This window comes from Filicampus tigris, chromosome 9 (genome assembly GCF_054856515.1).
Source record: "Filicampus tigris isolate MCC_2025a chromosome 9, RoL_Ftig_1.0, whole genome shotgun sequence".
Taxonomy (NCBI): Eukaryota; Metazoa; Chordata; class Actinopteri; order Syngnathiformes; family Syngnathidae; genus Filicampus; species Filicampus tigris.
Genome location: NC_141225.1, coordinates 5,880,914 through 5,908,213, shown reverse-complemented (window position 1 = coordinate 5,908,213; position 27,300 = coordinate 5,880,914). Strand labels below are relative to the sequence as shown.

The 27,300-nt window shown below is 44.0% G+C and overlaps 1 protein-coding gene across 1 annotated transcript; it reads left to right on the top strand.

Moving 5' to 3' along the window:
• Positions 1-2,080: 2,080 nt before the first annotated feature.
• Positions 2,081-26,519, top strand: adora3a.2 (adenosine A3 receptor a.2). Its single transcript, XM_086040445.1, has 6 exons — positions 2,081-2,160; positions 7,590-8,130; positions 8,257-8,480; positions 15,606-15,807; positions 19,802-20,228; positions 24,414-26,519. Exons 5-6 carry the CDS (start codon positions 19,849-19,851, stop codon positions 25,060-25,062), a joined length of 1,029 nt encoding a protein of 342 aa, XP_085896571.1. The 5' UTR covers positions 2,081-2,160; positions 7,590-8,130; positions 8,257-8,480; positions 15,606-15,807; positions 19,802-19,848; the 3' UTR covers positions 25,063-26,519.
• Positions 26,520-27,300: the final 781 nt, after the last annotated feature.

The window sequence follows — 27,300 nt, the reverse complement described above, 5'->3', positions numbered from 1 at the left end:
TTAATAGCCCTTCAAGCCATTTTTATAGAAATTGTGAAAAATAAGGAAGGAATCAGTCTATTTCAAAGAGGTGATGTAATCAACAAGTTCTGCCTTGGCCGCTGCACCAACGAACTGTGACCCTACTACTTCACCGTTTCACAATGTCAAAATCAACAAATTTCATTTTTTGAGGTCATTTTGTACACAAAAATGTCTCATGGTCTGTGGCCTCCCAATGACCAGGTCAGCGCGTGAATTTGGAGCAGATTATGTAAGTCGGTTTGCGTGGCAGTGACAGGAAGAGATTTCCCTTTGACGCTTATTGGTTTAACACCACTTGGCTAGTTCTGTTGGAAAGTGGTACAGTGTAATTATCATTGAGTGGGAATTTAAAAAATAAAGTAGGATGGAGTAAGATTGGATGGGCTCATAAAATAAAAATGTACAGTGTGGGAAATAATTATTTGATCCCATGCTGAATATGCAACTTTGTAGTGTGTTACCAACTTTTTTCTTCGGCCACCTCTAGACAGGCCGATTCACAGTCATGTTGTGTGTGTTCTGCTTAGGAATAATGGCATCAATAGTTTCACTTTATGCCAAGTCGGATAGAGATCGCAAAGTCAGAAGTTGTTCCTGGTCCCTAAAAAGAGGTATGCGAGAGCAAGACTATCGATAATTGGTTGATTGTGCATGACTGTGTGCTACATGGCCACCAGCCAATCTGTGGGATTTGAGTTGTAAGAGATTAAATATTGCGTTCTTTTTTAGGCCTTGATATTATGGCTATTATCAAATTCAATAAACAATAACATTTAAGACTTTTAATTTCTTTGAGAGTGAGGATACAATGTTTTTTAGGGGATCGAATAATATTTCCCCAACTGTATGCAAAGATATATGAGTGTGACGCTGGACCGACATGGCCGATGTGTAAGGAGCCAAAATGCACACCAGTAAGAGGCTCCACTATAAGCATTCAAAGGGGAGTCACATGACCTGGCCTTTAAGTGCATCATCCCCCGCACTGCCTCCCACCCGCCATTCGATCCCCCCTGGCCCTTCAGTCTGGATTAAGTTAATCAGTCCCTCGCCATCTGAGAGCATTAGTAGCATTCGCAAAATGGAAGGACAACAAAATAAAATTGTTGTTGTTGGGAGGATTTTCTGCTGCATGGAGAGCAACTGAGACAGCAGGGAGCGCTGTTGAGACACTTAACCCCTGCTACTGTACTTGGATGCAGTAAACTGGGGCCCAGCACTGCGGCCAAAAACGCAAAAACCATGAGTAATTGATGCCACAAACTATGATGCCAAAACAATGTAATTATCCTCTTACATAAACTCACTTGACAACAATACTTTTACAAATGGCTAACAGGTGAATTGGTTTTGAAAAATTACACCAGAAGTGCGCATGTGCTGTACATGTACTTTGTACTTGCACATGCGTCAAAAACTCTCCGCAACAACCCAGGCTAAACTCAGCCCCTCCACCGCAAAGCTTGTCTCTTATTCAAGATGAATCACTCCAACATACCTGTACATCCTTGCAAGATTTACAGTAGTACCTATACCTTCGTATTTAGACAAGGGTTCACCAGTTGGCATTTTGGCCTATAGGCATGGTAGTATGTTTTTTAAAATTATTATTATAATTATGGCCAAAAACTATGTACTTATTTATAGAAAATATGTAAACTCTGCTCAAATAAGCCCCAAGCCTGCTGGAAATCTAACCTGCCACCCACCAAGACATTCATTTGCTGCTGTGTCTGTTGTCTTAAGTGTAAAACAAACATAGCACTTCTCTGATTCAGAGAAAAAGAAAATGTGTAATTGACTCATTTGTCCACTAGATGCTACTGTAGCCCAATAGCCAAGATTTTTAAACAAGAAAAACTAGACAGGAAGTAGCTGAGAGAAAGTGAGGGTGCATAGAGGTAGTGAGAGAGAGTGCGTGTGTGCGGGTGTGTGTGAGCGAGAGAGAGAGAGAGAGAGAGAGGGAGAGAGAGAGGGAAATTTAGGGATTTATACACACAGTATACAGTATACACATATGTTTGTGTGTGTGTGTGTCGGGGGGCTGGGGGTCACGCACGTGTGTACAGAAAAATCTATTATGGCTTTGTACAAAAGACAACAAAGAAGGCTGGGCCAGGCCCCTGAGATCTACGGGTAAGAAACCACACATCAGCTGTTTTAGTTAGAAATTAGGCCAAATGGCAGCAAAAAGGATTTATGGTAATTAGGTCACATAGTCAATACTGTTGTGATAATCACTAGACGCCCACGGGTCAAAAGACACTTTGGCGAGTACATTACCTGGCTTGCTCTGTAAGTTTGTAGTGAATCATCAACTTACAGGCAGTGAAAACAAACAATAAACATGCAACAGGAAGTATCAATGTTTGCTGTATCGAAAGTATACCCAAAGACGCTTGTTTGAATGGGAAACGTGCCCGGACAGCAGAGAGGTGCGAGACAAGACTCGACAAGAAAATGCAACAAGGCCTTCTGGCTGCTAAATGTCAAATAATATACTGTAATTACTGACAAACCCGACAAAAAAAGAGAAAGTTGTGTTATTTTTTAAATTTTGTGGCAATATACTGTGAGCAGAATATATGATATGGACAGTATTGTAGAGTCTCTTTAAAGGGGGAGTCAACGCAAACATATTTTTTTTCAAGAATATATTCTATGCAAGCCCACTAGTTGAAACAGGGCATTCTGATAAATATTGCGTTTGTGGAAGTGTTAATCCACTCATTTTTAGCTACTTCTGGGGGCGGCCATTTTGTCTTCTGTCGACTGAAAATGACATCACAACTGCTCACTACGACCAATCACAGCTCAGATTCAGAGAACAGGTCAGCCGTGATTGGTCGTTGTGAGCAGTTGTGATGTCATTTTCGGTCAACAAAAGACAAAATGGCCGCCCCCAGAGGTGGCTAAAAACGAGTGCATTTTGCTGCTTAATTTATATTCCACAAACACAAAATTAATCAGAATGCCGTGTTTCAACTAGTGGGCCTGCTGGGTACATATTCTTGAAAAAAATATGTTTGGGTTGACTTCTGCTTTAAGTAAGACAACAAATAATTTGTGTTCGCAGTAAAACTAGTGAAAGGCAGAAGGTTGTTTTGTGCCTAGGTGAAAATTCCATCTATACACGCTGCGGCTGCTTTGGCTCGCAATAGTTTTGCCAAAGTAGGACTAAACATGGCATCAAAACCAGAGGAATCCAGAACAACAGCTCAGTGGAACATCGCTAAACTTACGAGCGCCACTTTGTGTTGTCACTGCTTAGATCCAGTGGTTTTGTATCACAAAACACCCAAACCAAGGCCTGAAACACCGTAACAATACACCAGAGTGTATATTGAATTTTCCCTTGACGGATTATAATCAGTAAAACACGTCCTTTCGTTTACATAGCGATTGTCTTCATTAGGCTCACAGGTGAGCGACAGCCTATCCCAGCTGGCTTTGGGCAAGAGGAAGTCAGGTCACCGACAAATCGCAGGGCACATATAGATGAACAAACATTCACATTCACATCTATGGACAACTTAGTCATATGAATACTGTGGAAGGAAGCCATCCATCCATCCATTATCGATACCGCTTATCCTCACAAGGGTCGCAGGGCGTGCTGGAGCCTATCCCAGCTGTCTTCGGGCAGTACGCGGGGGACACCCTGAATTGGCTGCCAGCCAATCGCAGGGCACACAGAGACAAACAAACAACCGCACTCACAATCACACCAAGGGGCAATTTAGAGAGTCCAATCAACTTACCATGCATGTTTTTGGAATGTGGAGGGAAACCGGAGTACCCGGAGAAAACCCACGCAGGCACGGGGAGAACATGAAAACTCCACACAGGGAGGCCGGGGCCGAGATCGAACCCACGACTCTGAACTGTGAGGCGGACGTGCTAACCAGTCGACCACCGTGCCGCCCGGAAGGAAGCCAGAGTACCATAAAATCAAACAAAGAACCTCTGAACTATGAGGCGGACGAATGAAAAGCTTATAAAGAACTGCAAGAAGATCTCCACTTGTGGATGATGTAGAGTTGGCCACTGTGAAGTGGGCACTTGGAGATTGCCTTCAACCCCTGCATCATGCACGGCCCCGGCCCCCACTTTCATTGGATAGTTTGGCTTACTCCCATATTGCAAAAACATGAATGCTATGTCGAAGACTCCGAATTATCCATAAAGTAAAATGTGTTGATGGTTGTTTATCTATTTGTGTCCAGCAATTTGCTGTCGACCAGTCCAGGGTGAAAATAGCTTCTCGGGCCCAAAATCAGCTGGGATAGAGTCCAGCTCATCAAATAATATCAAAGCAACCCAGAGCGCCTCAATTTCTGTATGTCTCATACATCCTGTTGACTCTCTAATATACTCACACATGATAAACGCCACCCTCATATATTCTCACTTGGGGAGTTCCTGGCTCTGCACATATAAGGTTGTTTTTGTGCCGCTGTGCCAGATGTGCGCTCATGTTTGTTTCATCTGGTCTTCAGTGGACCATCAGGGTTGACTTGGCAAACCAAAAAGTTCCCCTTTGAGGCTCGAGCGAAAACTGTGTGTGCCAAATGGACAAAACCAGCCTCTGCATGTTAGCGACGGCTGTTTCTTGTTTTTGAAACAATAGCGATAGCGTTCTGTAGTAATAAAACACATAACATGCTTACTTGCCCTTACTGACCTGTTTTTGTGGAGAACAAAAGATTTGGATCTCCTGTGACTGCTGCAGGCTTCGATTCTAAACAGACTCCAGCGGCGTCAGATTACTTTTGTCCAGTATTTCTGTTTGTAAGAGATGCTTTTAGAGGAAGCCAACCCAAACATAATTTTTTCAAGAATATGTTCTATGCAAGCTCACTAGTTGAAACAAGGCATTCAGATAAATAGTGCCTTTTTTTGTGGAATAAGAGTTAATCCACCTGTTTTTAGCCATCTCTGGGGGTGGCCATTTTGTCACTTCTGTCGGCTGAAAATGACATCACAACTGTTCCCGGCTCAGGTGACGACCAATCACGGCTGACCTTTTCTGAAGCTGAGCCACGATTGGTCGCTACCTGAGCCCTGAGCAGTTGTGATGTCATTTTCAGTTGACAGAAGTGAGAAAATGGCTGCCCCCTGAGATGGCTAAAAAGGGGTGGATTTTGCTGCTTAAATCATATTTAAGATATTTAATCATATATCACACCACAAACGCAATATTAAAGATGGATGGCCATGTTTTCACTAATAAGTAAATTTTATATATTTTTTGATCAGGAAAATGAAAAGAGTTGTCATGTCATGTCATGTCATGTCATCTTCCAAACCGCTTATCCTATATAGGGTCGCGGGGAGTTGCTGGAGCCTATCCCAGCCGTCAATGGGCGAAGGCAGACTACACCCTGAACTGGTCGCCAGCCAGTCGCAGTGAAAAGAGTTGTCATTTTCTATTTTATCAATTCATTTTGGAGAAATTAGGAAATAAGTGACTCCATGACTAACGCCTCTTTTTAATGAGGAAAATGGCCACGCCCCCTACTGTTCTATCCCTGTTCGGTCGGAGTCACTGGAGGGGCCGATTACAAACTTTCCATTGGAAATCATTGTACTTTCATTGCTGATAACGTCCGAAAACGGTGATCAATTGTCACCAACATTTATGTGGACATCCCTACTAATGCCCACTTCAACATATCAAAAGGATTAACCTCTCCGTGTCTGATTTATATGAGGATGAGGAAATGTGGAAGTGAGCAGAGTTGCATAGATTTATGCTGGGACGAGCGCACGCTGCTTCTTTGCTTGAAAAAAAAACAAAAAACACTGCGGTTAGGTTAGGAAGGGCAAGGCATTAAACAATTAAACACCAGTCAGGATATTTACAGAGACTGAAGTGGGAATGACTAGACGTGCACATTTATTTGGATGAGGAATGGCCCCAGTTTTTCGACCAACAACACGCCGTCCAATTTGGAACGTAACAGCCGAAATGGTGCATTCCAATGCGGCCACACTCGGCTGTGGAGTCTGCCTCTTCGCTGGAACTTTTTGTACGCTGAACCTTGACGCTCCCGAAGCGGCCCCAACTGAAAGCACGTGCCGCTCCTCAAGACAGCCCCGTTGTTCGATGAGGTATTTTTCTGAAATTGACGCCCACTCACTCTCATGCCGAAGCTGGCGGCTGCAAGCAGTGTAGGACAACGCATGCGACTGCTTGGGAGGCAACCCTGCGACATGAAGACGCAGGCTGGGTGGACAGTAAGGAGCTAATGTTGTGCTAACGCCTTTTGTTTTAACGGCCTGACGCTATTTGTTGCTATTAGCCGTGCCGCTATCCTACTGTTAACCGGAGAGGGAAGGGGGTTTAATGTCAATAAATCCAAACTATTGTGCAGAACACTTTTATACTTTTACAGGTTGAAGTGGACAAGAGGAGTAATAGTAAAGTGCATGTGCATTTTGGTGGCGATCGGTCGCCGTTTTAGACAACAGAACTGACAAAGCGCGCAATATTACCATGCTTGCCTCCCTCCTGTGACGTAGACCGAAAAAATAACAAGCCGAGCCCCAAAAGGGGGCGGGCCAATTTGTCGTAAATCTAATCACAAAAAAAGCCCTTAAATCACTACAGAGTCTTTTGGGGGGGGGGGGGGCATTTAGAACTGATGTCATGTTTACATGCAAACCTTTTATATAAGTGCCAATGTTAAGCTTATCCGAGTGTCTCTTTAATCAGAATGCCGTGTTTCTAGTGGGTCTGCTGGGAACATGTTCTTGCAAAAAATATATTTGGGTTGATTTCCCCTTTAAGGAGGCATGCGGTGCTGTTACTTGTTTTGTTTGGTCATGTTGCTACTTCACACTGTATTTTTGTTTGTTGGAGGGAGGTAGTTGTGTTTAGCAAAGACCTGCTTCATTAATTGACAAGGACACTCCTGATACAGTTTGGTGGGAATCCACAACCAAAGATCTGTTGTTACCAATTGTCCATGAGTATGTTTTTAAGGTGCAGTTCACACGAACGCACTCGCATTTGCAATGTTGTTCTGTTCAAAAACTTTTGGTTGTGCTAATTTGCGAAACACTGAGGGATGGGGGGAGCTGGATTCTATCCTAGCTGATTTCAGGTCAAAAAGACAGACTACCCTGGATTGGTCACTTGTCAATCATAAGGTTCATTGAGGCAGAAAACCATTCCCACTCACATTCAAATTGTCACTGAGTGGGAACTGAACCCACGTGGCCTGCGAATTCCATGCTGGTGGTACCAAACACAAAATTGTGTTGGCCAACGTGTCCACTGCATGCGTCACATGCACGTGTCTGTTGTTGTTTTCATTTGAGATTTTTTCTTTATTTGGCGGCGTGTCTGCTTGTGCGGCGCCTGAACTGCTCCAGCTGATATACATGGACATGGCAGAGCTGCATACTGTTTTTGTGTACTATTCATGGCTTCTATATTTTTGCAGCTTGACAATAGTGGTATTTAGAGGTGGATTAGGTCGGGTGAGTCCCCAGGTACAAAATGCATGACCCACCACTGCCCAGTACCCTGCAGCTATAACACAGTTTTTCATTTGCAGCTGCAAAATTGAAGGCCGGGCAGCCCGGAAACGAGGCCCGAGACGAGACGCAAAGCTGACGCCCGCCAGGAAGCTGAGCTCGTAGTGTGTACTTCCTTTTACCGCCGCCACTTCGTCACAAAGTCCCGAGAGTGAGAAGTCACTTCCCGGCGTCCCCAAGAGAGAAAAAAAAGGAGCACTGGAGAGCAAGCGAGAGAGAGAGCTGCCTCGTCACCCCTGTTTCTCCTAAATAAGCAGTGATCTGTTGAACCGCTGCCAGCGGAGGCTGGCTCAAACCCTCGCAGTGCAACGTTTACAAGCCGAGCCTTCCAGCAGGAAGGCAAAAAGACACAGAGCCCAGACTTGTGAGAGAGGGGAGCTTTTGCTCCTCTACTTTCTTTCTTTTTGCCATAAAAAAAAAAAAAATAATAAAATAATTGTTTGAGGACGGAGGGAGGATTTTTTTTATGCTGACGTCACAGAGGAAGCTGTCTTGGATATCGCCTGAGGAAAGATGAGTGACACATGGTGGACACACTTCCAATAAAAAGAGTCCTCAAAGGTTTGTTTTTTTAATGCTCCTATTTGCATTGCTCTTACTTCTTCGCTATACGATCTTGGACACCTTGTTGACTGTAAATGGTGGAGTAAAAGGTTCACCATTGTCCTCGATTGACTCTGCTGGCAGGAAATCTCGGACCAAAAAAGCACCCAGGCAGGTGCGGGACGACTAAAGAGACGAGCAGCCAAGAATGGGATCTGCCAGGCATGGACTACCTGGGAAGGATGCCAAGTGCTGACAAAAGGCTCAGCGAGGAACAAGTCGTTTGCAGCGAAACGCGTCGGGAAGCCGTTTGGACGGCTTCATCCGGAACGCCGTCAAACCTCGTTGGCGTCGCTTCAAGTCCGCCTGTAAGTACTCACTTTGGATTCTTTTAAGATGCCTTTCCCCGTCCTGCTCAATCCTGTAATCCCGCAAACAAATGAGACGTCTTTGTGAGGACACCACGGCCCTAAACCGAGACTCCTTTTGAAGTCGCTCAGTCGCTCGGGGATAGCATCCGCTATGAGGGCACAACACAAGCCGTGTTGTAATACTTTGCGACTTCTTCCCTCCTGGTACAACCTGGCAGGAAAAGAGAGGAAGAAGGGCATGGCTTCCACCACTCAGCCTCTTTTATCATTTTAAAGCCAAGAAGCGTGAAAGCGTTCCTTCCCGCATGTTTTAAGTTCTGTGACATTGTATCCTCATTTTTCTAGTATGGTCACACGCAAGTACAGTATATTTTTCCTTTTATCTGCATTTCAACATTTCTGTTGTCGCATTTTTTAATCGCAGTGCTTAGGTTGCACCACAAACAATGCGCGCAACCCCCCCCCATAGTAATGGCTACACTCTTGTTTCCGACAAGCTGGGACTTTGTCCTGCATGATGTTTTGAGAGGGGGAAAAAGTTTAATTATTTGTAGATAGGCTTGCTCATCTTGGGAAATGCACTAAAGCACACGATCGTAGATGAAACGATGTCTTAGATCGCATTATTTACATGAAAACTCATTCGATGACGTTTTGGTAGTAAATATGCGTGATTTATCAGGGCTGCTAACTTGTGGTGCATTAGGCTGGATTTACAACCTGCCCAATTCAGATTTAATGCCTGTATTATATGATATAACTATATATTATCTTATACTATAAACCATTTCAAGTGACACATATCCCAGAAGGCTGTCTTTACATTTGCAGAATGCATGAAAGAACCCGCATGAGCAGATGCCCAAATGGAATCTAATAGTTTTCCTCCATTGATTTAAATGAGAGCAACTTCCACGTTAGTCCACTGGCCACCATCAGCAACAACTTTTAGTTGATCTAATAATAGAAACACTTCTAATGTAGCATATTTAATTGTCTCTGCTTTTGCTGCAGTTACGATATAGAGCAGTTTTTTTTTTAACATATTTGTGCAGATGATATGAGTTTTATGTCAAGTTGTCATTGATGGTATGTTCCATCTGTGCATTTACCCTGCACCCACATTGGCAAATATGCAAGATGTATCAGATTTGAAGCTACATTTGAAAGAGGCTGGATTTCAATCTAGATATGTTTTCTATTTACACTTTATATTTTATATATTATTGATATCTATCATTATAAAAATCCATTACAATACACAGTCAGTGGAGTGAGCTACTTTAGCTCCATAGTTCATAACGTATTGACGTAGTCCAACACAAATGCATCCACAATGAGTCAAACAATTATCTTTTTACCAGCTTACAGTATCAATTACAAAGGGACAACGCACAATATATAATAGTGATAGTAATGATAATAATTCTGAGCTACTGGTTTCGATAGGAGGCGACATACTGACTTTTTTCATGAAATTGAATTCTTTGCTATAGTGATTATTATACTATAGTAAACTTTCATTAAAAATGTATTTGCAAAATGTGATGTATTAGTTGAGCTATTTAAACTGTTTTTTTTTTGTTACTTCATTGCAAACTGCTGTAGGTTGGTAATCTTTTGAAATCTTAGGTTTGTAAAAAGTGTCACACATAATACTATCTTATATATCAGGAAATAAAAAGAATACGTGACATTAAAGGACATTTTTGTCATACAAATATTGTCAAATAACTAGCTATAGCCCCATAAATTATCTGATATTTTCATATCCATTTTTTGTTGTTGTGTTGGGCTGTTTAAATTGTTCTTTATGGTTGGTTCACTGCAAACTACTTCATATGCACTGTATGTATATTTGTAATCTTAATGCCTCACACACAATACTAGGGGTATACACAAGAAGCAAGTAAAAACGCAGCTTTGAGAGGTTATTAAAATCTGAATTAACTTAATGTTAACTGCAAATAGCAGTGTGCAATGCAGTAGTTGCGCCAAACCCACATGAACCCGTTCCAGATAGAACCAGAAACCCTTGTTTGCTGCATGAAGGGGCTTGCAATGCAATGTAAGATTGGAGCAGCTTGTGTGTGTCTAAACCACACTCACACACTCAAACACGCACGCAAACACACAAAACAAGTACATATGTGCAGATGTAGGCATTTTACTAAATTTTTCCTGGTTCGTTATTCGTCATCCGTCAGCGGCCAGGGTACCCGTTCGTCATACGTCAGTACGTCTTTTTTCGTGACGAACTGAATTGTAATTGTTAGTCCGTCAATCAGTCCGTCATTAGTAGTCACCGCCAAATCGTCAGCAAAACGGGCGTCCGCCAGTGACGGACTGTTGGAACGTCACTGACGGACGCCGCTGTTGACAATTACACTGACGGAAGAAAACACACTTCCGTCATTCATCAGTCCGTCAATTTCAAAAGGTGTCCCATCATTCGTCAATCTGACGAAATGCACACCTCTGCATATGTGTGAGCGTTATTGTTTGTTGTCGATAGTGTAACAGTCGATATGTTAAGGATGGTCGATTCTCTTCTCCTAACGTAAACCCAACGCTTCCCACGTGACCAAACTGTCTGGATCAAAGTCTCATTTTTGGGTTTTTATCAGAAGATACACACATCTGCATATACACACACACTGCTCTTCCTGTTTGTTAGCGCCGCTGTGCTACGGCCTGTAAACAGCATTTGATCAGCCCTCTCAGACTCGAGCGACCCCGTTGACCACTTTAAACAGTTGCAGCAATGAGCAACCAATTACCAAATGTAGAAAGTGGGGGGAAATGACATTCTCAGTTTGCACTGTGCGTTGTGTGTGCGTGTGTGCTAGCCATGTGAAATCAATCTTGGGATTAACATCTGGATGGTCCAGATGTCTTGTTAATGTCTGCACATTTGTCTTAACTTCAGCAGGTTTCCTGTGAGTCTAACCTCACAAGATCGTTTACAAAATTAAATATTGTAAAACACAGACACTTTTTGTTCTTTTTTTCCTGTATATTCTTCTTCGGAAATGTATTTGAATAACATAAAAAAACAAAACAATATTACCAAAAGGAGAAACACAAGACGGTACTCAAAGGGGGCAGGTAGAAGTTCATGAACTTGTAACAGTCCTACCCCTTGTTGTACACAGAACAATATCACATTTTGTGTACTAGTTTATGGTTGTACAGTACAAGAATAACAGAAACAAAGTCATAACTTACTCTTGTATGGTGGTACAATATAAGGATAACTGAGAACAATATCACATTTATAGTCGTATAATTTAAGGATATTGAAAACAAAAGTCATGATGGCATGTCATGAGAAAAATGGCAAAAATAGATTACTCGTTTAAAAATGAGCAGCACAGTTTGAGTTGTTTCTAACTGTATAAAATAAACACAATTGAACGAAGTAGCGAATTCTCTGCGCTTTTAAAGCTAGTTCTACAGTGACGTGAAGTACATTTCTTTTTTTTTTTTCTGGAGACTGATCGGTGTCTATCTGAAATTCAAACCACAACCTTACGTAATTGTTGAAGTTGACTGGTTAAAGTCAAGACAATTTTCTTCAGCATCATTTTCTTCCTCGCTTGCAAGATGGACACAAACTTCCCTAAGGTAGGCAAAACTTTCACATTATGGTATTTGATGGAAAAAAATGCCTCTTAAGTTGGGTTCCCCTTGAATTTTCAATTTCATATTGTTTAAAACAGATAGGTCAATAGTATTTTGTGTGACGTGGTCACATGTGCTACACGACCAATCGGGCGCTTTAGCACGGTATTTAACATGTTTGGTTGAAGCATGTGTACGGCATCTAGAGTGACAAGCTGCACGTGACTTTTTTTTTGGACTGATGAGTACCGCAGCTGACTCCATTCAATCAGTGAGCGTCATTTGTCGGCTGCTTGATAAACACTATTTCTATTCTCCGAAATGTAACACATACATAAGATATGAAAAGTCAAGTGCCCTTGAAGGAATTTGATTGCACTGAAGTGTTTGTGGAATTGTCACTCTCTACCCCGATCTTTAAAAGAAGGCCTCACCACCTTATGTGAGTATTGATTTGCGAAAGAAAAAAAAAAAATGTTTTAAATTAAAAATGAAAAAAAACTGTAGGCTTTACTCATGTGACTATGTTGGCCAACGGACTATGTAATGGACTTGAGTATGAAATGTTAATTGTTTTGTGCCTTTATTCTTCTGTCTGTTTTTCTGCCATTTAATTTTGTAGGTGGCCCCAATACTCTGCCAGCCAGTTGCCAAAGTTTCAAAATGAAGGGAACATTCATTCACAAAGAGATGCTACACCATCCAGACAAGGTGTCTTGTCAAATATGTAATGTCTATTATCGCCGCTACCTCCATGGAACTGAATGCCAGACTGAAGTGCTTTTACGTGTGGGTACTGAAAATGAATTCCCTATTTTCAGGAAAAGTGTTACAGTAATATCTTCACGACGATAAGACATTTGTTTTGACCACAAATGTTACAGTATTACTATGGGTTTTGACGATTACCTGAATTCATTTAGAATTGAGGAGGATTTGTTCACTGTTATTGGTGTGTCTGAACTGATTTTATTATTGGCATCATTGACAGTTTTCACATGAAAATTATGAGAGAACATACATTGTGCCCAACTGCTGTTTTATATGAGCTCTCTGAAATGGATTTAATAAAACAGAAGTGTTTTGAATTGAAATGTTGCAATGTGTTTAATTTAAGGGAGGGGGGATATGGGGCATTTTTTCCACACTGTATAGTGTTGGCATGAACTCTCAGTGTTAAACTAAACACTCAATAGTGTTAATATTACTGCACTGTTGACACTTTGTTTTGTTGATTGCAACATACCATTGGATGTTGAACATTTAACAGTTTAGTAAATGTTACTATAACACCAGGTGGTGGTGGATGTATATAGACACTCTGCCAGTGTTAAAATTAACACCCTATGGAGTTGAATTAACACCAACAGATTTGCAGTGTAGTTTCTGGTTCACAGAGGACTAGGCTACAATTCTGCTTTAATGGTCAAGTAAATTCCTCTCCAAAGTAATGAATGCTGTTTTTTCCATACACTAGTTTGCAATCAAGCTACTACTCAATCTACTTCATGGAAAATGGCTTCATACATTTGGATAGACTTGACTCTAACATTTACATTCTGGCATGGGAGGCACAGTTCTATCCTAACTCAAAAAGACAACGTACATTTCTCTCTCAACAGGTTACTTCCTAGTTCATGGTGAATAACATTGGCATGATTGAATGGGACTGTACCATTTATATTGTAGGTCAGGGAACAGTTCCATTGCAATTAAACAATCACCCCCCACAAAACTAAATTTCTCCAGAAAAGGGGAAAATGTTGCAAATCTTGTGTCTGTTTGTCCATAATCATGTTATTTAGGAGGGTATTTTCAAGTTCAAGGAGAATGGCATGAAACATAGGTGATTAAACGGAATGGACTGTACCATTTGGCATTTGTATTCCGGGGTAGAACCTGGAGGAAGGAGGTAGTAAGAGGGGAAAAAAGTAATGTTTTCTTGGTTCTCTTGAGGTCGTTTGGTGCCAAGAAACCGGGCCGTTGTCCGCATGCATAGCTGCATGCCAATGAGGCAAAATAAAGGGCTGGAAGAAAGGGTAAAAAAAGGGGAACGCCGCACAATAAGGCTGCCAGATGCTCCTCGTAATGTCTGAAGTTGACACTTGTCAGAGGAAAGCCCACACAATGGACAGTCACTTTAGTCCTCATCTGGTCTGCAGGAGTTTATATCCATCCAAGAAGAAGAAACTATCTTTTTCAGAGTGACGGGGGTACGCAAGGCATCAACTGGGAGGTTTGATGCCTTGCTCAAAAGCACTGTAGTAGTCTTTCCACATCTTTCCAGCAATCTGTCCAGCCTCCACACTCCTAAGTCCTGAAAGCAATTTCACTGTCACAAGGAATTTTTTTTTTTCATTTTTTGTCTCATTAATTGCCAGCAATTTTCTCTATTGCCAGCTGTTTAACAAAATTTGGACTGATCTCTCAAGGCCCAAAGAATATTGTGTTCTACGACAACAGGGGCACCGAACCCAACCAAAGAAAGAGTATACTCTCTTTACTAGAAAAAAAAAGCTTTTTTTTTCCAGCTTTTCAAATCATCAGTAATGATAAGTACCACTCACCTTGACCCTAATGAGGACAAGTGCAATAAGAAATGGATGAAGGGATGATTGTTTGTCTATATGTGCCCTATGACTGACTTGACAACAAAGTGTACCCCACCTCTCACCCAAAGACTCCAGCTCACCCGTCACCCTATTGAGATCTACAAAAAAATGGATGGATGGATATCACGAGCCAAAGCAACTTCGTTTGTTTGTAAAGTCAATCATCCAGCTTTTGTTTATACCTTCTAATTAATTCAACATCTCAGTTGTGGAGCCCCACTCTCTCATGACCTCGTGCCGTTACGTTCTCAGCCCCTGCGGCCCCCCCAGCAACGTGCACATCCTGCCGCGGCCAAAACATTTCAATCACTGTCACCACGAATTGGGCCAAAGAGGAATCGGGGACGATAATGAACAGCCCAGACGCTATTCAGCCACTGCTGTTCACATGCTAATTTATGCAAAGAGTCCAACGCCCTTCACGCTGGTTCATCACAGCCCAACTTTACCGACATCTAAATAGTCTATAGAAGAATACTCTGTTTATGCGGTTAGTATAGTATATAAAAGTATTGCTTGCTTCAGCACCATCTTGTGGAATTTTGGTGCCAAGGCACTATGTTGAAGTGAGTTGAGGACCTTCATTTTGACAATATTGTTTTGTCCCCTTCTTGTGGCAACTTGGTATCAAGAAACTGCGTTAGTGACTTTATGAGCTTCATTTAAACAAAAGTAGTGCTTTGCTGCCATCTTGTTGCCAAGGAACAATGTTGAAGTGAGTTGAGGAGCTTCATTTACACAAATGTAGTGCTTTGACACCATCGCCATCTACAGGCGGTTAGAAACATTAGGTGCACACTTTGTCAAACCCTGATATATTTTGCCACATTATTTCACTAGCAACCACCATCAAATTAATTAATTGTGCTATTTTCTTGTGTTATAGATGAACAGATGACGTGATCTTCTGCCTTTCCTTTCTTCTGTCCTTTCGGCTGAGGTAGTAGATTGAATAGTTGTAGGGTTTGTGTCCCCTCTGAGATAACTATACAATCTACTGTCTTTGCCCGTGAGACAGCTTGCTCACCGAGCAGGTGGATAAAATTACCGCAAACGGAGCCCATCCTCTCTTCGCATTAAACTTAATGGTGAGTGGAGCCTAGCGAGGTGAGGTAGTAGGTTGTATAGTTTGTGGGATGCTGCCTGTCCCTCAAAGAGGTGCTAACTATACAGTCTATTACCTTCCTTGAGGGGCACAAAGTGAAGCTCATATCATTGCACACTGCCATCGTTGGGAACAAACTGTGTTTTTTGTGGGGCCTTTATGATCATCATCTGCATTATTTTTATAATATTGCTGCTCAACCTTGTGAGACTGATAACAGTTGGCTATCAGGTTTCAAAAGTGCATTTCCCCCCCCAAAAAAAAAAAAAAACGGAAAAAAAAAAACGTTGTGTATGTGGTTTCGATTTGTTTGTCAGCAATCGTAACAGGGCCAAAAACAAGAGGAAGTTACATAACAAATATGCAAAACTTTGCTTCTTCCGTTCGCCTCACAGCACTGTGACAAAACAACAGCACTACAGCACTTAACCAAAATAATTTTTGCATGTTTCCCTAATGGTTAACACAGCGTGTAGGCGCTATTGAACCCAAATTATATTTTCAATGCAAAAATATCCTTATGAATTTTCAAATGTACATTTAAAAAAACAAAAATAAAATAAAAAAATATAAAACCCATACTTTCTGGATTAATGTGTCAATATGTTGTTTACTTGCTTCCCTGAACAGAAAAAAAAACTTTTGTGATCAAATCTTAGTGTTAAAAAAAGTAATGTGAATTTGTTTCCTGGTATAGTGCTATACAAATTGAGATTGACCGGAAATAGTAGTAGAAGAAGAAGAAACCGTAGCAACTTCCGTGTCAACAAAACATCGCTCCGTCCGTTTTTACTTAAAACATTAGCATTATTGTGAAGGCGAAGGTCTACACTGTCACTACACTGCTCTGCTGCGTTCGCATGACAAAGGAAGTGAGAGCGAAAGAGAGAGGTTGGGTGTGTGTGTGTGGATGGGAGAACATATCACGGCATTATTTTCACACGTTTAATCGTGCAGCTTTTCTAAAAGATCGTTTCAACAGTGACTTCAGTAAACTGTTTAAAAAATAAAGATTAAGAACTTTCCAAAGGGCACTTTTTCGAGAGCGGGCAGAGGGGCAAGTGCTTCAGCACCACCTGAGCTCTATCTGTGCACGCTACTGATACGAAGTAGGCCCTTGTCTGGGACATCTCAAGAGTGTAAAAATCTCTCCAAACCGTCATTCATGCTCATGCCAGCGCCGCCGTACACTTAAAGCTAGCTATGACCCAGCAGTGGAAATCTTTCATTCTCCTCCTAAAATAACATTGCGTTATTTTGCAATATTATATTTTATTACGGAATAACACGATAAAGCCTGAAAATGTATTGCGTTATAAGATGAAAGTTTTGCAATAAAATGCAATCGTATTGCATTATAACACAATCTTTAACTGTTGTCCCCTGACAGGCTCCGTAGTCTGGTGATCGACGGTGGTTATGTTGGCAGCTAAATGCTATCTTGGTTGACACTTAAACAGTTGTAAACAATTCAATCCACTCACGATACTCCCAGCCGGTAAGTGGATGTGAATAGGGAATTAGCCAGCTAATGAGCTTTAGACAATGAATTATTCATGAATTATGAAACCTCTGCCGTTATGAAACCTCATCTCTCCCACGGCGTCATGCAGGGCCGCTTTTTCGGGGGGGGGGGGGGGGGTGCGGGGGGGATTGTGGAAATATATGGACTGAAGCGTTTTTAAAGGACGGGACGGATGGGGACCGACGGAGGACGATTATTTTATGAATAAGGATGGAGGGCCGAAGGGTGCCCAGGTTGTGGATGGACCGGCAAAATAGTTAAAGTGCCCAGTCACAGCACTACCATCCTAATGGGTATATCCTTCCATTATCTATACCGCTTATCCTCACAAGGGTCGCGGGCATGCTGGAGCCTGTCCCAGCTGTCATCAGGCAGTAGGCGGGGTACACTGAACTGGTTGCCAGCAAATCGCAGGGCACACAGAGACAAACAAACATCGAACCCACAACCTCTGAACTGTGAGGCGGATGTGCTAACCAATCGACTATGGTGCCGCCTCTAATGAGTATATTAGACCCAAATTCCAAACCACTGCCTGTGTTGAATTGAGTGGGATGCATCAGGAAAGGCATCCTGTGTCAAAACTATGCCAAACATATAATGTGGTGACATTGCAAGACGTGCCCCTGTGGAAAAACTCACTGACTGCAGTGTAAACTTTCCACCAAAAGAGGGTGCTAATAGATAAGAAAAATGGCCCTATTATGTGGCCTATAAATGTCTGCGTGAATGGAGTAATGTACAATAAAGTCAGAAATGCCTCGGGGCAAAAAAAATAAAAAATGTGTCGACTATCTTTTGAAGTCGGCTTGGTCGACTTTTTCAGTCATCAGTAGTACTGTGTGAGTAATAGTGAAAGTAAATGCAGAGGCATTTGGTGCCCTCAATGGAGAAGTGTAACTGGAAGAGAAGCCATCATGAGATGTGAGAGTTGACACTTTAACACGTGGAAGTTGAGGTTTCTTTTTCTTTTTGTCTGTGTTTGCGAAATCGGCCCAGACACATGGGACACATATATATGTGTTTTCCTAAAATTAGATCAAACATCACTAGTACTTTATGCCTTGTGTGGACAAAAGTCTTTAGACACATCACCTTTACATCTGCAGAAGTGGGGGGAGGGTGGGCGGACTTAATCTCCTTTGCGAGGACTTCTACAAGATGTCTTCCGGTCATGCTAAAGAAAAAAGGGGCCTTCCTCAAACGGTTCCTAACAAGTTGGAAACATACAATTGTCCAAAATGTAGAAAAGAGATAAAGAATTAAGCAGCTCAAATCCTTATGTGTGTGGTTAATACTAAATTCAGCCTTCCACGGACACCAGACTAAATATTGACACCCCTATGAAAAACAAATGTTGATAATTTCATATTCACGTTCCTGTAGTGTGAAAGTAATTGTCTTCTAAATTTGTAACAACCTTGTTAAATTTGCACGATTAAAAAAACAGTAATCACTAAACCGGCATAGTGGTCGACTGGTTAGCACGTCTGCCTCACAGTTCACAGGTCGTGGGTTCGATCCCGGCTCCGGCCTCCCTGTGTGGAGTTTGCATGTTCTCCCCGGGTTTTCTCCGGGTCCTCCGGTTTCCTCCCACATTCCAAAAACATGCATGGTAAGTTGATTGGACTCTCTAAATTGCCTAGGTGTGATTGTGAGTGCGCATGTTTGTCTCTGTGCGCCCTGCGATTGGCTGGTAACCAATTCAGGGTGTCACCCGCCCACTGCCCTAAGACTGCTGGGATAGGCTCCAGCACACCCGAGAACCTTGTGAGAATAAGCGGTATAGATAATGGATGGATGGAGGGATGGATAATCACTAAACGTATGAAATGAGGCTTAAAATGAAAATCCATCCCTTTTCTCCGCTCGATCACTGTGGGCGTGTCCAGATGGATGCTACTTCGTGTAGCATCTTTCTTAGGCCTACACATCCCTGCAACCAATGTTTCAGCTGCAAATATTCATCCAACAGCTGATGGTATAGATCCCACCAGGTCATGGTGGTGCTTTACACGGCACAACGAGAGGCGCTAACCACCAACTAGCTTGTGAGCTGACGGACTTGATAATAATAACTAAGTAACACAATTGTGCCAGATAACTACTGACACAAAGGAAACTGCTCAAGTTCTCGTACAGTAGAGGAGAGAGGGACAGTTTAATCTCCACAAGTGAGTGCTACAAAGTCGTAAGTCTTTGCAAGAATTTTCAAACAGAAGAGACAAATCTCCGAATTCACTTAAAAGGTCATTAACTGTGTTTCTGAATATTTCTGGTGTGATATATTTCCCATCCCTTGGTTATGGCAATTCATCTGAGCACTGATTCACTTTTGCATCGTGGCATTCATTTGCTCATGCACAGCACTAATTCAAAGGAACAAACTAAAGTGAGGGCCTCTTCCTGACGCTGCACATTCACTAGTGTCAAAGTGTGTCACTTTTAACAGGAATAGAAAGAAGCACACTTGACTTCCTCTAACAATTCAAGCCAGAGATGAACATCAAAGTGTCACTGCGCCGCATGGTGAGCCACAGAGGAGACGTGATGCACGCGGACGAGGTGGTCTATGCCTCGTTGGAGGTGCTCATAGCCATCGGCTGCATCCTGGGAAACACTCTGGTCATCGTCGCTGTGCGGACCACCAAAAGCGTCGGGCAGCCCACCTTCTGTCTGATTGCGTCACTGGCGGTGGCTGACTGCGCGGTCGGCCTGGTAGCCATCCCGCTAGCCGTGCTGGTGGATGGCAGGGTGAGCACGTCCTTTCGCGCCTGCCTCTTCATCAGCTGCGTGGTCATCCTGTTGACCCTGGTGTCCATTCTGTCCCTCATGGCCATCTCGCTGGACCGCTTTCTCCGTGTGTACATCCCTCTCAGGTAAACTTTTGTTTTTAATGATTTCTCGCAGGATTTCTGAACAATATTTGTATCTCCGTAAAGTTCAAGGTATGGTGTCACAAAAGCTCTACTTAAAATCCTACCTGGACATCGTTGAGGAAGTATTAGTTTTACAATAGTGAGTGTTTAGTATTGTGCTAGTGCTGTGCCCTGGTGTACAACTGCAGTATACTGCATCATACTGACAGTTTTATCTAATACTTCCGTTGGCTCTTTTATCCAAATACAGGAAAACTATAAGTACATTAAAAATAGAAAAAAATGGGAGCCCTTTAGGAACCACTTTTATAACTATAGAGGGTGGTCAAAATGGATCTTGCTGAGGCTGATTTTTGGGGGTTGGAATTTAAAAATGACATCATTCAAATTTACATAATGTCATACAAATAATAATAATAAGCGGATTGAATAATGGATAATAATAATAATAATAATAAAAATTGTATATGACGTATACATGAGGCGCCATGTCTCAGATCAGTGATAGAGTGGTCATTTCCCACAGGTTGTGAGTTTGATCCCTGGCTGTTGCAACCATGTCGAAGTGTCCTTGAGCAAGTTATGTTAAATGTACCACAGTAATTTGAATTTGAATATTGGACTAACCCACCAGAACCAGCAAAATGGACTACCAAACCAAATTAACAGTTTTTGATTATCTATGGAGATATTGTTCCCAATCCTTTGGTACATCATAACATGCATGCATTTGCTCGTTCAAAATTTAATTTCTGTCACTGCACTTTCACAAGAGTAGATGGAGACATCAGCTTTTTTTTAATTATAATTTTATTTTATCATAGTTTTCATTTTTGGTTCGTGAAATAATCATGTTGCTTTGTTTATAACTAAAACATTTGAAATATTTCAATAAAAACAATTGTGTGATTTTGTTTGATTGAGGATAAGATGTTCGAAAAATGGATGGATTGATGATAGCGAGTCTTATCAGCAACAGCCAATCAAGGCCTTACTGAAAATAATGTTAGGCATGCGGGCTGAGCTCAGCTCAGTCTGAGATGCGACTGAAGGACCAGAATTTCATCGAAGCTGTCCGGAAATTATTCTCGCCGAACTCCTCCCATATTCCGCTTGGCCAACCGCTAACCATGAGCGGCGGCGGAAGACGGGGACCTTGGCGGTCCGATCCCCGGCAGCAAAAACTAGCTCTTGGGACATGGAATGTCACCTCTCTGGCAGGGAAGGAGCCTGAGCTGGTGTGTGAGGCTGAGAGGTTCCGATTAGATATAGTCGGGCTCACCTCCGCGCACAGCTTGGGTTCTGGTCCCAGTCCTCTCGAGAGGGGTTGGACGCTCTTCCACTCTGGAGTTGCCCAGGGTGAGAGGCGCCGAGCAGGTGTGGGCATACTTATTGCCCCCCGGCTTGGCGCCTGTACATTGGGGTTTACCCCGGTGGACGAGAGGGTAGCCTCCCTCCGCCTGAGGGTGGGGGGACGGGTCCTGACTGTTGTTTGTGCTTATGCACCAAACGGCAGCGCAGAGTACCCACCCTTTTTGGAGTCCTTGGAGGGTGTGCTGGAGGGCGCTCCACCTGGGGACTCCATCGTTCTGCTGGGGGACTTCAATGCTCACGTGGGCAATGACAGTGAGACCTGGAGAGGTGTGATTGGGAGGAACGGCCCCCCCGATCTGAACCCGAGCGGTGTTCGGTTACTGGACTTCTGTGCTCATCACGGATTGTCCATAACGAACACCATGTTCAAGCATAAGGGTGTCCATATGTGCACTTGGCACCAGGATACCCTAGGCCGCAGTTCGATGATCGACTTTGTAGTCGTATCATCGGACTTGCGGCCGCATGTTTTGGACACTCGGGTGAAGAGAGGGGCGGAGCTGTCAACTGATCACCATCTGGTGGTGAGTTGGCTCCGATGGTGGGGGAAGATGCCGGTCCGACCTGGCAGACCCAAACGTATTGTGAGGGTTTGCTGGGAACGTCTGGCAGAATCCCCTGTCAGAAGGAGTTTCAACTCCCACCTCCGGCAGAACTTTTCCCACGTCCCGGGGGAGGCGGGGGACATCGAGTCCGAGTGGACCATGTTTCGTGCCTCCATTGTTGAGGCGGCCGATCGGAGCTGCGGCCGCAAGGTGGTCGGTGCCTGTCGTGGCGGCAATCCCCGAACCCGCTGGTGGACACCAGCGGTAAGGGATGCTGTCCAGCTGAAGAAGGAGTCCTATCGGGCCTTTTTGGCCTGCGGGACCCCGGAGGCAGCTGACGGGTACCGGCAGGCCAAGCGGAATGCGGCTCTGGCGGTTGCTGAGGCAAAAACCCGGGTGTGGGAGGAGTTCGGGGAGGCCATGGAAAATGACTTCCGGACGGCTTCGAGGAAATTCTGGTCCACCATCCGGCGTCTCAGGAGGGGGAAGCAGTGCACCATTAACACTGTTTATAGTGGAGATGGGGTGCTGCTGACCTCAACTCGGGACGTTGTGGGTCGGTGGGGAGAGTACTTCGAAGACCTCCTCAATTCCACCGACACGCCTTCCACTGAGGAAGCAGAGCCTGGAGACTCTGAGGTGGGCTCTCCTATCTCTGGGGTTGAAGTCACCGAGGTAGTCAAAAAGCTCCTCGGTGGCAGAGCCCCGGGGGTGGATGAGATCCGCCCGGAGTTCATAAAGGCTCTGGATGTTGAGGGGCTGTCATGGTTGACACGTCTCTTCAACATCGCGTGGACATCGGGGACAGTGCCTCTGGATTGGCAGACCGGGGTGGTGGTCCCCCTTTTTAAGAAGGGGGACCGGAGGGTGTGCTCCAATTACAGAGGGATCACACTCCTCAGCCTCCCCGGCAAGGTCTATTCAGGGGTGCTGGAGAGGAGGGTCCGTCGGAAGGTCGAATCCCGGATTCAGGAGGAGCAATGTGGTTTTCGTCCTGGCCGTGGAACAGTGGACCAGCTCTACACCCTCAGCAGGGTCCTCGAGGGTGCACGGGAGTTTGCCCAACCGGTCTACATGTGTTTTGTGGACTTGGAGAAGGCGTTCGACCGTGTCCCTCGGGGAGTTCTGTGGGGGGTGCTTCGGGAGTACGGGGTACCGAGCCCCCTGATAAGGGCTGTCCGGTCCCTGTACCACCGATGCCAGAGTTTGGTCCGAATTGCCGGCAGTAAGTCGGATTCGTTTCCTGTGGGCGTTGGACTCCGCCAAGGCTGCCCTTTGTCACCGATTCTGTTCATAACCTTTATGGACAGAATTTCTAGGCGCAGCCGAGGTGTCGAGGGGGTCCGGTTTGGTGGCCTCAGTATTGCATCTCTGCTTTTTGCAGATGATGTAGTACTGTTGGCTTCTTCAAGCCGCGATCTCCAACTCTCGCTGGAGCGGTTCGCAGCCGAGTGTGAAACGGTCGGAATGAAGATCAGCACCTCCAAATCTGAGACCATGGTCCTCAGTCGGAAAAGGGTGGCGTGCCCTCTCCAGGTCGGGGATGAGATTCTGCCCCAAGTGGAGGAGTTCAAGTATCTTGGGGTCTTGTTCACGAGTGAGGGTAAGATGGAACGGGAGATCGACAGGCGGATCGGTGCAGCGTCTGCTGTGATGCGGACCCTGTATCGGTCTGTCGTGGTGAAGAAGGAGCTTAGCCGAAAGGCGAGGCTCTCAATTTACCGGTCGATCTACGTTCCTACTCTCACCTATGGTCATGAGCTGTGGGTCATGACCGAAAGAACAAGATCTCGGATACAAGCGGCCGAAATGGGTTTCCTTCGCAGGGTGTCTGGGCTCTCCCTCAGAGATAGGGTGAGAAGTTCGGCCATCCGGGAGGGACTCAGAGTCGAGCCGCTGCTCCTCCGCGTCGAGAGGAGCCAGTTGAGGTGGCTCGGGCATCTGATTAGGATGCCTCCTGGACGCCTCCCTGGTGAGGTGTTCCGGGCATGTCCCACCGGCAGGAGACCCCGAGGACGACCCAGAACACGCTGGAGAGACTATGTCTCCCGGCTTGCCTGGGAACGCCTTGGGATCCTTCCGGAAGAGCTGGAGGATGTTGCTGGGGAGAGGGAAGTCTGGGCTTCCCTGCTGAAGCTGCTGCCTCCGCGACCCGACTTCGGATAAGCGGGAGATAATGGATGGATGGATGGATAACCATGAGCTGCCTCTGGCCTTAAGACACTTAAAGCGAGCTAATGAAACATCCGTCTTGTCTTGTTTCCAGGTACAAAAGGACGGTCACACAAAGACATTCATGGTTCGCGGTTGCTGCGTGTTGGCTTGTCGCTCTGCCTCTGAGTTTTGCGCCCATGCTCGGCTGGCACAACGAAGACGCCACCTCCCCCAACTCCACGTTCACCTGCCAGTTCATTGCCGTGATACCCATGTCCTACCTGGTCTACTTCAACTTCTTCCTCTGCAGCCTGACACCGCTGCTAGTCATGTCGGCGCTGTATGGCTATGTTTTCTCCGTCATTCGCGGCAACCTCCGAGAAAAGCCGGGCAACGGATCCCAGGCCAAATCTCACATCTACCTGAAGAAAGAGAGGCAGCTAGCAAGCTCTCTTGCCCTGGTCTTGACCCTCTTCGCCCTCTCCTGGATCCCGCTGCATGTGCTGAACAGCATTACCTATTTTGAAATGGCCGCTGTGCCGGTGAGCGCGTTCCATGCGGGCATCCTGTTGTCTCACGCCAACTCTGCCGTGAATCCGGTGGTGTACGCCTTTAAGATACACAAGATCAGGACAGCATACCTGAAGATCTGGAGGAGATTCCTCACATGCCGGGACGAGCTCCAAGGCTCCCAGTCCAGCCAGACCACAGACAACAACCAAAGTAGCAACAGTATGGACAATGTGCCATTACATGTTTGAAGCAACACTGTCATATGTCAGTTTTTGTTGATTATGGCTGCGCCATGTGGACAAAAGCGGTAGTGTTTTGACAAACGTCAACCACATTTCCCATGCGCGCCATCGCGTGGTGTTGTGAAATCCTGAACTCTCGCTGGCCTGCAAATTGGACTGAATAACATTTCTATTTCCAGTGGCTGTGTGAAAGATGATGAGCGATGAGATGATTAATCAAATTTCTTTTCAAACAATACTTTAGTTTTTTTTGGTTGTTTTGGGGCTTCTGCCATGACACCAGAAATAGCGCGTAGACGTTCGAATCGATTTCTGTCCTTATAGTGAAAGGAGGAAGTGAGTATGCCGTAAAGCAGGGGTGCCCATTACGTCGATCGCGATCGACCGGTCGATCGCAAAGGCATCGTGGGTAGATCACCATCCTATCATCCATCCTCACTACTGTATTGCTACGTGCACACCAAATGCGTTGGGAGCGTTTCTGGCAGTGCGTATCAATTGGAGTCAATGTAGTTCGCGCGGGCGGGCGCGGTTGCGTGCCGCGAATAATACGTTTGGAGCGGTGGGATGCGGAGCGAAGCACCGGAAATCCGCCCAGTCGCTCCATTCGGCGCGTATAAAACAAGTCAACTTTTTTGCCATTTTACCTCAGCCAATCAGCATCGGGCATACTACGTCACACACAGCCACACAGTGTCCTGTTCACTCGGCTGCTTTTTTTTTTTTTTTTTTTTTTTTTTAACAAATCTTGAACTTTACCAAGACAGCAATATCGATAGCATTAGCATAGTGTGCAAAAAAGTTGACTTGTTTTATACCCACCGAATGGAGTGAATGGGCGGATTGTTGTTGCTGCAAATCTGCTTGAGGCTGGCTATCAGCAGCTTCTGTCCGGACTACGCATCCCTGGCTGATTCCATTCAGTGCTAGTCATGAGAGTAAGGTAATCACAAAACATTTTTTGTTTTATTGTGCTATATAGGTTGATGCAGTCATGCAAGGTACACCAGCATATAAGGTACATATAAAAATAATTGTCAATATATTCATAAATAATATGTTTTGCATTCTTAGTAGGTGGTAGATCATTTTAACTCGGTCATATCATAAGTAGCTCTCAGGCTGAAAAAGTGTGGGCACCCCTGCCGTAAAGCAATTCAGGGCATTTGTAGTTTTTTTTTTTTTTGTGTGCCAGAGTTGCTCCCATCCTCCTCAAAGTTCCTTAGTGCCAGAAAAAACAATACAAACCCCCCAGGGCATGACAAAAGTAACATTCAACTACTTGTAAGTCAAGTTTCATCAAAAGAGTTGTGGAAAGGTTTTATTAAGGTCGAATTCTTGCCCAGTGCTGCTTTAAGGTGGTTATCTTATAGAATTGATTTTTTAAATACTTGTAAACAGATAGTTGGTTTTCTGGAGTGCCTGTACACCTATCAAGTGTAAATAAAAAATATATATACATATTTTGTTATCCGCCTATTTCCGAAAACATGTCAGAGTGGGATGATCTGCACTTCGGCCCCACTGATATGTCATGGTGTGGCTAATTTACATACACTTGTGGTGACCTGGCACATCCAAGCACTGCATACGCACGGTGGTGTGTGTGAAGTGCTGCCTCCATGAGTGAAAATTGCTTTTTTTTTTGTCTTTTTCCCCACACTCTGGACTATGTTCCCGCAAGGAAAAGCAAAAAAAAAAAAAATGCACAATATGTCTCTTTTATTATTAATCACCAAATAGTGACCAACATACAGTAGTTTTATTGACTTCATTAACGACAATTGTTAGAGTGTAGCTATACTGGGGACAACAGGTTTGAATAAATTATAGGGAATGGTTTGTGTTAATACAAGGTGCTGTATCTTAAATGAGCATCTTACCGCCCCCTGGTGGTTATTTAGAGTGTATAATATTGCAATTCAGTTATGGCCCAAAAAATAATTGTCACAGCTATACTAAATAACAATAATGATAATAACTGACGATGATGATAATAATAATGACCAGATTATAAGGAATCATTTCAGATTATGTTAGATAGAAAATTTGTTATGTGAGCATATAAAGCACGAGTGGGCTATAGTCTCTATTCTTTTAGTTGTTTGACCAAGCATTTAGTTTATTCAAGAGTCCTGCAATATTTGCTGCGTTAATTTAGCAGGGTTTTTTTTTTCATTCTAAAATTGGTTAACTAATATGTATTCATTCATTTTTGGATTGAAATAGTTGTTCTTTTAATAA